This window comes from Eucalyptus grandis, chromosome 11 (assembly GCF_016545825.1).
Source record: "Eucalyptus grandis isolate ANBG69807.140 chromosome 11, ASM1654582v1, whole genome shotgun sequence".
Classification (NCBI taxonomy): domain Eukaryota; kingdom Viridiplantae; phylum Streptophyta; class Magnoliopsida; order Myrtales; family Myrtaceae; genus Eucalyptus; species Eucalyptus grandis.
In genome coordinates this window covers 33,639,298-33,651,056 of record NC_052622.1, presented here as the reverse complement: position 1 = coordinate 33,651,056, position 11,759 = coordinate 33,639,298, and the positions used below count along the sequence as shown (strand labels likewise).

General features: G+C 40.6%; 1 protein-coding gene across 1 annotated transcript; it reads right to left on the bottom strand.

Moving 5' to 3' along the window:
• Positions 1–11,704, bottom strand: LOC104426170. The gene is given in 32 exon segments (XM_039304626.1): positions 1–203; positions 369–473; positions 554–613; positions 687–825; positions 942–1,126; positions 1,204–1,229; positions 1,232–1,276; positions 1,279–1,285; positions 1,379–1,501; positions 2,865–3,044; positions 3,144–3,213; positions 3,306–3,399; positions 3,487–3,562; positions 3,882–3,971; positions 4,059–4,160; positions 5,063–5,134; positions 5,547–5,720; positions 5,806–5,876; positions 5,971–6,119; positions 6,908–6,968; positions 7,082–7,328; positions 7,508–7,599; positions 7,701–7,822; positions 8,569–8,935; positions 8,938–9,196; positions 10,077–10,223; positions 10,441–10,557; positions 10,665–10,733; positions 10,736–10,788; positions 10,892–11,017; positions 11,020–11,080; positions 11,264–11,704. Coding segments are annotated over 32 exon segments (3,699 nt in total). The 5' UTR covers positions 11,360–11,704; the 3' UTR covers positions 1–89.
• Positions 11,705–11,759: the final 55 nt, after the last annotated feature.

The window sequence follows — 11,759 nt, the reverse complement described above, 5'->3', positions numbered from 1 at the left end:
AAAAACAAAATGGATTACTTACGCAGCAGCTTTAGGAGGACAAGCAGCGGGTCAAAAATTGTAACTGTGAATTAGTGAACAATAATACGTCACATGAAATAGCTGAGCGCCTTTTTTCTTCTCGAACCACCTTCACCGTAGAGTTCATTCCACTGCAGAAGCTCGGTCATGTTTACAGACTCGGATGATACGCTCGCACATACCTGTTCCCATGTTAACAACAAAGATACGAAATCAATTGAAGCTTCACCAACGATGAAGAAAATGAAATGCTATTAAGTTGTAAATTAGCTCTAGGTTTGAGGACGATTCTCCTATGGTGAGAAAAAGTGCTACATTTCAGATATGTCATTTTCAAATCGTTTTACCCGTTCATGTGCATATTTGAAATCATCCATATTGAGAGGCCGTATATCAGCACTCCCTCTCAAAGCTGGAGCAGGTTTGCCTTCTGCTAGAGCTGCAGCATGCTCCTGCCATGAATTGCACATATTATCAGCCATAATCGAAGTTAGAGTAAAGACGCCCTATCCAATTATGGGAAGACATGGACCTTTTTCTCCTTTTCCAGTATCTCTTTAATGGGCCTGTGCGCCGCAGTTACACATAAATTCTGCGATAAGACAGTAACAGGTGAATAAATTCTCCACTAGTGAACAGTTTTGAGTAAAGATTCAAGGTGTCACCTTAAGGTCACTTCCTGAGTAACCATCAGTCATGCTTGCAATTCCATCCAACTCAACATCTGGAGATAAGTCTTCCTTTGCCAGTATAACTTTCAAAATTTTTGCTCTATTCGGAGCATCTGGAAGATTTACCATCAATCTGTAGTAATGACAAAAACTTAGCACCTGACTTTGAGAAATATGAAGGCCCACTTGGAAAGGAAAGTAAGAATTGCAATACATGTGTCCATAAAAAGAAGTCATGGCAACACTCACCGGCGAGGCAGCCTACGGATGACCGCCTCATCCAGGTCAAAAGGTCTATTTGTAGCTGCAAGAACCAGTACTCGTTCTGTATCTTTAGTCCGTAAGCCATCCCAGTTGACCATAAATTCATTTTTCATCTTGCGCATGGCCTCGTGCTCCCCGGGGTTCTCCCTCCGGCCCAACATACTATCAACCTATAGCCACCAAAACACTATGAGAAGCACAACTAATAGGAACCTAAACTAACAAAAGAAAGAATAGAGAAACTGACTTCGTCAACAAATACAACACTCGGGAAATTTTACTGGCAAGTGAGAAAACAGCTTTCACATACTTCTCGCCTCACCAAACCACTGCAAAGAAAAGAAGAGTTAAAGCGTTCAACAGAACAACATTAAATCTTCGCAAATTTCAAATGATCACAAGAAATCAGCCCCAATATTGACCTTGGATGTGATGCTTGACATGGAAATGTTGATGAAATTTGCACCAGCTTCAGTAGCCACGGCCTTTGCAAGCATAGTCTTGCCTGTTCCAGGGGGACCAAACAGAAGAATGCCCTTGCAAGGCTGGACAAGAAAGGTAACAGTGAGACTAAGAGCAAGCTCCACCATGAAAGCATAGCACAAATAACTTGTATTTACAGAGGCACTTAAAGACTGCTTAGAACATCAGACAGAAAGGCTTTTTCAAAACGAAGTTGAGACAATTACTAGAAATTAAAATGAAGAAAACTAGCACCACTTTTAAAGGCAGCTCATAAAACCAATTTCTGCATTTTGTTCTTTCAGGAAGCCTGAACCATCTGAATTTTTTGGTTTAGATAATTCTTTGACATATGGCCAGTGTCGTTTCAAGTCTTCTCGTTTCCACACTGGTCTCTTTTTCATGTCTTCTCATATTTGCACATTGCCACATTCTTAGGGGTGCATGTGTCCCTATTTTACTTGAAATGACCCTCTTTTAGCTCTTCTTGGAACAATGACACCAGCATTTCTTGAAGCATGCTCAGCAATTTTTGGCTGAGGAAAGCTGCCTAAAACACACTAAGTCCTTTGTGGGGCTAAGCAAAGCCAGGATCACCATCAACACCCTCCCCCAACTCCACCCCATGCAACATCTCTACCAATTTGCCTCATTTATGCTATTCAGAAGGGGTAGAAAAAGATAAATCTAACACGTCGAAAGATCTTGATCAAGATTATCTCAACTCAAAATTCATCTTAAAGGTTATCTTTCTCAAAACAGGTAACTTAAAACGGTATAATCTAACAAAAACCAGTGTTGCCAAATTTTCTTATATTGAACAAAAATTTAAGCCAATACGGCATTCTTGAAATGAGTGAACAACTGGTAACGATAAGAGGAGTACAAATGATGAGGGGGTAACTTAATTAATCTAAAGAAAAGAAAACGAAGAAAGCCTAGCAATGCAGGGTGAGATGCAGCGGAAGTGGGCCGGACTGCAGCTGCACCGGGCAGGGCAGCCAATCGGGACCGATTGTTGCCCCATGAATACATACTCAATTTCACCTTGCTAGCTGATTGTTTATCAGGTGCCTAGCTACCTCAACTGTCTATTAACCATGATGAATCCTGCATTGAAGAACTTGCCAGCAGATCAACTTTTCTAGAAAATTGTGCTGGCTTTATAGCCTCAGAAAATAGAAAACCAGAAAGTTTCTGCACACTGTATAGTAGCCTCATTTCAGAACATCTTTAAATTTCTCCAAGAAAGGACAAGATTAAAGCAGGTAAGTCAGTATGTATATTATGGCTGATATACATGGACATATCAGTCATCAATAGCACGCAGTTACAAATGTAAAGGAATACCAAAGCTCCAAAATGCATGCGCAAGAACCAGTTAATTCGTTATTACAACCAAACTTCAAGTGGAGCAAATTGAGTGCTCATAGAGAAAAGCAGAACCTTGGTTAATTGCCCTTTGCAGAAAAGTTCAGGCCTCTGTAGAGGAAGCATGACTAGCTCCTTCAATGTATCTTTGACATTTTCAAGAGCTCCTATGTCATCAAATGTGACTCCTATGTCACTGGGGGGAATAACATCAGCAAGAAGCCTTTTCTCAAATTCATTTTCAGTTACAACATCCTGTACAGATAAAAAACTGACCCACAGTTAGACAATTTGTGATTCTTAACACAGGTTTTCCTGCTACACAAAATTTGTAATCCAAATATTTATGATAACCTTGAGTGACTTTTTCAAGCTCTTAGACTCATTCTGAATGGCCTGCAAGATCCCAATGCCATACTGGATGCTGCCAAACATTTCAAAATGGTTACTAACTTTAAGCTGAAGATTGCTGCCAATAAAACATGCATCCTGACAGAGAAAGGAGCAATTCCTTACCTCTCACTGGACAGAACAAGGCGTGAATCAGCATTAGATTCAGGATTCTGCATTAAATGATGGCTTAAAGCCCATCCAATGACCTTTTCTGCACCTGCCAGTATAAACTTAAATTTCAACACCATGAAAAGGGAACATAGTGAGCAACCTCACTTAAATGGATCAAAGGCAAAGTACACACTCTCAGCGGCAAGTGTTTGGTCCTTGATGCATATTGTATCAAGTCCTTCACATTCCATTCCACATCGACCAAGAACCTGCACATAAGAATTACAAACTAAGATACTATCTCCTCTGCTGCATAAGACTGCCAAACTTTAAAATGCCAACAAATCAAAAGATTGCCCTAATGCTTAACCTCTTCAACATCCTAGGAAACTCGTACTATGGGAACAAACTGTTACAAGGCATGTATGTTGTACACATGGCTGTGATTGGAAAACCTCTCCATTTATCATAAAATGACCATAAAAAAGAAAAGGTGGGCTCTTCAAATTATATTTCATAAACCATCTATGAGAAAATCAGGCACAAGATGCTCCATGATCTAGAAAAATAGGAGTGAAAATTGCTCACTGTTCGCAAATTATTCAAATTCCCTTTGATCTTTAGTGTCTCGGAATCTCGATCCAACTGATGCTTCCAAGATGCAAGAAGCACTTCATCCTGCAATCAGTAATTGCAGTTCCAAGACTCATGTTAACTGAAGCAGTTGGAAGCGAGTATCCAAGATACACCAGAGGGGAGTCATACCTGTGGCATGTGGATTGTAACTTTGTTGGGGAAGAGCTTTGTAAGAAGTTTTGTCACCTTTGGAACTTCTTTTCCTCTGTCATGAAGCCGTCCAAAACTATCCTGAGACCATTAAATGAGGTCAGCACCATATCCACAACTTTCATTAGTGTCTTATTTATTTGAGCAAAAAGAACTGAACAAAAAGAAATACACTTTGTCCGACAAGTCATATGAAATAACGTTAGGCTGAAGGAATAAGGAATAAAGTGGAGAACAGAATTCAAGCATGGTGTAATGCACATGCAAGGCAGCACTATAGTACAAACATCTACCATCTGCAGAAAAAGATACTTCATGTTTCTAAAACGAATGTGTCAAGCAAGAGTTGATGCATTCCACCAGAAAAAATGAGTCCATCACAATTATTATCCATATTTTAGTTAATCCTTGATCAACTTGTCTGTTTTAACCTCTTCACGCAACATATAATATTCCGAATGGTTATATTGTATGTCTTGACATTTGATTATTATGTCTTTGTCTCAGCCACAAGATTGTGGTGATATTTAAAATCAAAGGCCCAGATGTTAAAAGCATTCCATAAACATCTCATAGCACGTCAGCAAGTCACGACCCATTACACATAAGTACAAAAGTTAAAACTGACACCATAGCATGTCAGCAAGTCATGACCCATTACAAGTATAAAAGTTGACGCTGAAATAGTGTATCTACATATGTATACATCATGGCTCAAAAAAAAAGAACAGAGCAACTGCTCATCATTTTGAGTAATTAGCAACCTATTAAAACTTTCGGATCTAAACTACAATATGAAGCATAGAATCACCAGGAAATGAGGAAGACCATGCTCAGATTGACGGTGTAGTCAACCTACAAGCATGTTATACGAACCTATAGATGCCAACGTCCCCAGGGAAGACAATGAATAAGCGCCCTAAATCCCAAAGAATTAAAATAAGTATTGACAGTACAACAAGGTGAAGAATGAAAATCATTACCGGAAAGGCCAAATCAAGAAGAGCTGTCTGATTGCTCCCAAACTTTGTGAAAAGAAGACCACCAGGATGTGACTGCCACCAGAAAACAAGTCAAACACAGCCAGAATATGGAATGTACTTTTGTGTAAATTCCAGGCTAGCTTAAAAAAGCGTTAACCTCCAGCAAAGGGACAAAGGAATAAAGAACAACATACTGAACAAATTATATCATCTTCTGTATCAGAGATTAAATCAACGAAAAGGAGGTGGAGACAAGACTGATGATCCTCTATGCAACTACAACTTGATCAAGAATTTAAACATAAATCTCATCTATTGACTAACTCAGAGAGAAAGATTGCAGAAACGACAACGAAAGCCAATTATTATAGAGCCATGGGAAGCATCAGATCCAAATAAGCATCATGCTCAGATTTAACAAGCGACAACAAAGAATCACCTTAATAAAAATTGCATTATTTCTCAAAACCAGAAAAAAGGTTACCTTCTCCTTGCGGTTGTCAGTATGGGTATGGGAACCAATGACAACAATATTATTGGGAAGCTTTTCAATTCTGCTTTTAAATGTAGGGAATGCATCTGAGTTCCCAGCAATAGACTTCTCAGCATCTTTCATAAACAAAATGAAAGGAGAATTTCTGCTCTCACTGGAGACAGCCTGACACCAAAAAGAACACACAAATAAAAAACTAAAGAGATTCTATCAACTATTAACAATTCAAATAGGGAACAAGAGAAACCACCTCAAACAAGGTGTCAATTAGTAGCTTGTCTAAATCTTCACTGCAGGAGCTCTCCAAACGAAGATCAGTTGCTGGACCAAACAAACGATGAAAGGAAGAGGGTTAGAGAAGTAAAACGGCCTGATGATTTTAAGTGGAAGAAAACTTTAAAGAGAGAAATTATACCATTACAGAAGAATCCATGACCTCCCTCACAAGAACCCCCAAGGTCAACTCCTTCAGAGACAGATTTATCAAATCTCACACCAATTTTGGACATGGGATTATCCTCGAAAAGTAACACTACCTTTCCACATTTCCCAGAAGCCGGACCCCTGTCAAAGTCATACAAGAAAAACAACACAAAAGAACATGATCAAAGAAACGCTCCATGGCACACCATCAATATGAAAACTAGAAAGACAAAAGGCATATCAGAAACATAGAGAAGTCAATGCTGATCAGAAATGAACCCGATGCACAGAGATTTCAGTGCTTTTGCTGTTATCGTGAAAATACAAAAAATGAGCTATTCAGAACAAGGACCAAGAAAAATAAAGTCATTATGCACAGGGAAGGAGCGACAGATGTTACTCAACCAAAATAAAGCAATGGCAACAATTTCTGCAGAATCTCCATGCACAACAATTTTCCAGAACTTAAACACGCTACACACCCACCCACACTAAACCACCTGACAAGCTAGAGATAAGCAGCATCACATCACTTCCCCGCTTAACCATATACGTCTATAGAAAACACAAGGATGACCATCAATACACTATATGAAATCCGTCATTTGGTCTTATCCTAACAGCAAGCAATTATTTGTCCTAAAGAAACAACTCACTTGCTATAACAAGAGATGCACCCAGGACTCTGCCAGACTATCACTACTCATTTCAGATTTAGCATCTCAGCCCTTCTCATTAGTTTTTCCAGAGAGCAACATGAAAGTCAATGCATGACACAAACTCTACAAAGTTTTCCTATTTCTGACACATTTCACATTCCAATCTAGAAAGGCTATGATGGTAGAGAGAATTAACAAAACAAACATGTTGATAAAGGTATCTTTGTGAGATTAAAGAACAAAATCATGGGTGGCCAATAATAGAGGTACCTTGATGGCGAGGATGCGTACACGGAGCCAGAAGCTGACCCAACAAACCTTACCCTGTCGCCTACAAGTTTTAAATCATCATGTTAAGTAAGATGCATAAATATGAACTGCATATTGAGGAAAATTAGAATGAATGAAAAAGATAGCTGTTGATAATCAATTCAATTAGCATACCTAATTTAAATGAATTACTCTTGGATGCACCAGAGGATGAAGCTACATTATCATTCTCAACCTTCGGTTGTGAATCTGGGACAAAAGAAGAGGGAGCATTTGATGAGCTAGGCGCATCGCCATCACCAACTGGCAAATTAATCGCCTTGACCAAGTCAGCTGGAAGAGGGCTTTGTTTTGGGCAGTTGCAGGATTTGTCAACATTAATTCCCTCTTTTAACAGCTCTGCTTCCTTGGAAGATAAGCCCTACAACAAATTCGTAATCAACCAGTGACATAATTGACCTCAACCTATACAGCCAAGATTGGAGATTGTTTAATAATCTCTCCCTCCCTCACTCTCACATACACCAAAGAGGGCAGGGTCCACGAAAATCAATAGGGTATAAGTTAAAACATTGAAAAAAGCACAAGCAGAACACTTACCCCCAAAAACGAATGGCTGTCAAATACGAGCAATTTGGCACCAAAGTGATTTGCAAGTGCTTTTGCCAACATCTCCTGATAAATCTCAGACCCTGCAATTAAAATATTGACAGTTTCGAAATTCAAATTAGCTCAGAAATAGCTCAAATAAAAAAATCTCATTCACAATAGAGGAAGAAAAAAAATCACGCACCAGCAGGGCCTGAAAGCAAAATCCTTGGGTTCACTGTTGGAAGGTCTGACGCATATTTAGCATGTTCTCTATGCTTCAAATGTATAAATGAAGCAGCAATTAACACATTCTTGGTGTTCTCACTGCGAAGAAAAGGCACCACAAAATATTTAATCCATGATCAACCATATCAGGACTAAGCAAGCTGACCATGACTCTCTAAATGTTGACAGCTCGGCATAGCAAGCAGATCTAATACAAAACAACCACAAGGGCAAAGTAAATCTTTACCATTCATGAAATGCTATTGTTAGATCTATTTATAGCAAAAAAAGATGCCTCCTCATTGTGTTTTAAAAGAAGAAGCAGCTCTAGTGGCAAAGATTGATATTTATAAATTAAAAAAAAAAAAAAAAAAAAAAAATAGAGGCAAATTAGTTTGCAAAGATAATCCCAAGAGCACTATTGATAGGCCAATAGCATCGAGAGCACAAGCTCCTCTTAATCAGAACTGCACCAAAGAAACATGAGAAACAACACTTAAAATAAGCCTTTTCCCACTAAGTCACACTTGACAGTCAAATTATTTTCTCCCAGGGAACCCAACTAATGCACTCTCTCAACCCATAAATGATATGACACATTCATTGCAAATGGTCAAATGAACAAACTTGTAATCATTCAAGTTCAAATTCAGGATGCAGATTAGTGTTGATCACCAAAAATTATCACTGCAACCAACAAATTCCATCCAGTGACAGCCAGACAATTTCCAAAGAGTATCGCCATTGCTAAAATCACATTGACGTGCTCGTGTCTCTTACCATCAAGAACTAGTAGTTGCTTTTCTGTTTCTGAAACAGATGTGATAAGTGGTAAAAGTACCCACCTCAAGTAGTATGGAAAGTTATCAAATGAAACTTCTATCTCTCTGCCATCAAGGATTCCTGCATGAACCTCTTGCTTGAATACTGCACAACGTAAAGACATGCCTGATGTTGATGCTGGTTGTGAATCCCTTGTCCATTCGCTCGATTCTTCGAATACCTGTTAACACATACTTTTGCTCAATTTCAGCTTACAACTAGTTGATAGAGCAAACATCCTCAAGGAAGGCCTTAGCCAATGAATCAACCCAGAGATTTTTACATTGCCTGCCTCTGTGCCAACGTCCTGGCTGCTTTCAACAGGAAGACTCTTGCCCATTGCTCCATCTTCTGCTGCTTTCTCACTTGCCAGATTCGGCGCCGAATTTCCTTCAGGCCATCATCAATGTCCATCCCATCATTAATTGCAGAATGAGCAGGGACTTCAGGTGCTTGATAGATTTTGATGGAAGCCGTGCCAGGCGGCTTCCATCGTGATATATCTTGCTTCAGGCTTGAAATGGATGCCAATATGCTAGCCCCAGTCATAGCCGAATTATCCCCTGACCTCCGCTCAAGTTGAAAAAGTTTTCCCATGCTTTTCATCTCCGAGCCCTTGACTGTGGGATCAGATACTATTTGCTGGAATATCTGGATAGAGAGAAATTAAGGAAATCCCATGCATAAAAAATGCATGACACATAATCATAAAAGAGTGTAGACAGTCATAGATAAAATGCAATATAACATTAGAAGTTGCTTTCCATGAAATCCTCCAATTCCACGATAAGGTGATGATTTAATGTCCAATAGAAATTCTCCAAGAGAATGTCAAGGTAATGATTCTTTTCCCCACATATAGAAGTCCTCCAGGTTAATGGCAAAAGATGATTTTAAGTCCAAAACCAAGTCAAAGGGGAATCCATGTGTCCAAAATGAGAAGGCATGCGTCATGAAAACTCTTGATTGTGCACTTTAATTACATAATCTCTTGTCTTGGTTGGCACCATTCCAAATATCTACCAAAAGCTTGGACTTTAGTTTGCTTCATACTTCATGGAGACTGCAATAACCTCACCCTCATGATAAATACGACACTTCAGTAGACTCCAATTACCCAACTTCACTCTGCTCTTGCCCTCATTCTCTCCTTTTTTCCTCAAGTTCGCACTCACCTCTCCCTCCCCTCCATTTCTTTCTCCTACCTCACAGCTATTTTTACTTTTTACTTTTCTTTAACTCCCCCTTCTCTCTCTCTCTCTGTATACACACTTCCTCTTCTCTTGATTTCCATCCTCCCTCCTTTTTGCTGCTTCCACCTTTCGACTATTTGTTGATAATTTACCTGCAAAGTTGCTGAGTTCCTCTTGTTCTTCATCTTCATATTTTATTATCTCCTTCAAAAGAAAAGGAGACTTCTTCTTGACTTCTGGGAAATCATAATGCAGTAACCATGGAGATGACAGAGTTGCAGAACCAGAACATCAGAACCAAGAGGTTTAGACAAGTATGAAATGAAAGAAAAGGATACATAAGCATGGTTCCCCATCACGCCAAACACGATCTCATCCCCCGAGTTTAGCGTGCAACTGGAGTTCTTCTTGATAGCAGTTCCATTTACTTGAACCAATCCCTTGCTACCCGTGGTCTCTAGTGTGGCTACAGCAGCGCCTTCTCGCTGGTCAAGCCCACAGATAGTGAGTAATGATACTGCATGTGCATTTTATAGGCTTCATCTCCACATAGAACTAAGCCAACCCAATAGAGCAAGTAACTGAAACTCGACCCACTAATTAAAGGAAAGACCCTCCTGTACTATTCAAAGAATTGGCACTTCCTACACATAAAAGAGAACTGTAGTTCCCCATGACTCGAGCCCAGCAAGCGAATGATACCTGATTGTGCTTTATCTTACAAAGAATACCGCTTATTGTCTGGTCCTTCAATGGGAAGTTACACTGTCTGCTAGCACCAATTGTGAAACTAGGGCAGCTAATAGGAACGTTGGGATTCTGCAGTCCATGAAAACACACATTAAACCGGAAGAAATACATTAAAAAAAAAAAATCACAAGAAATCAAACAAGTCAACACTGCGTTCTATCTCGAGCTCCAATTACCTGACCCAATTGCGACAACAGGCGGCACCACGGCGTAGAAGACTCGAAGCTCGGGCTCTGTTTTGGAATGAATTCCAAGAAGGGAAAGAACTCCGATGCTTATCCACCACAAGTGGCGAAGTACCTGCCAGTAAAAACACACAAAACCCCACAGAGGAAGCATAAAAAGACGAGCTTTTACGACCCAATCAGAAGGACAAAGCCGATCAAGAACGCGAACGGCATACCCTCAGGGATCGGCGCCGCCACCGCGACGGCAGGCGTCACCTCCCCCTTGGCGGTGCTGACGCAATCGTCTCCAGTGACCGCCGCATCTCCATCCGCACATTCCGCTGGATCAGTCGGCGCCGCCGGCACAGCTCCTTCGAATTGTCCGCCGCCGGCATAGGTCTGTCCGACGCGCCACCGCTATCTTCCTGAAATTCCAACCAAGAAGAAAGAGACGAATCAGACGGGGGGGAAGGGACGAAACCCACCAAAAATCCACACTCCGCGACGCGAAAAAAATCCATCTTGACGCCCAAAAAAACAAAAACAAAAAAAAAGGAAAAAAATCAGGGTCGAAATCAAGAATCGACGGTCCGTTCTCCCTTCATCACCTTCTGACGCTTCGGCGACGGAGATTTGTCTTCCGAGGAAGAAGATCGCTTCCCATTATTGCCCGAGAGAGATCCACTGCGCCTCGTTGACACCATGACTCTCTCTGTTTCCTTCCCTCTCTCTCCCCCTTTTCGTTACGAAATTTCCGAGCTTTCCTCGCTGTGCTTTATTCCGGGTCTCTCCTCCTCCTTCCTCTGCCGCCTCTTCCTGGTCTGTGCGCAGTGGTCTTCTTTCGGGTCTGTGCACTGCGCGAGCAAGACACAGAGAGCGAGAGAGCGAGAGAGAGAGAGAGAGAATGGGTATGAGCGACGAGCGAAATGCAATGTAATTGTAATGCAAATGTGGAGGGGTGGGTTCGAGAGAGAGAGAGAGGTTCTATTATTCTTTTCTCTCGCGGAAAAGGGCGAAAACAGGGATTAAAAAATATCGAAGAATTGGGGTGTCTGGCTGGTTTGGTGCGAGAGGAGGACGGCTTGAAAATTTATAGGAGACAGC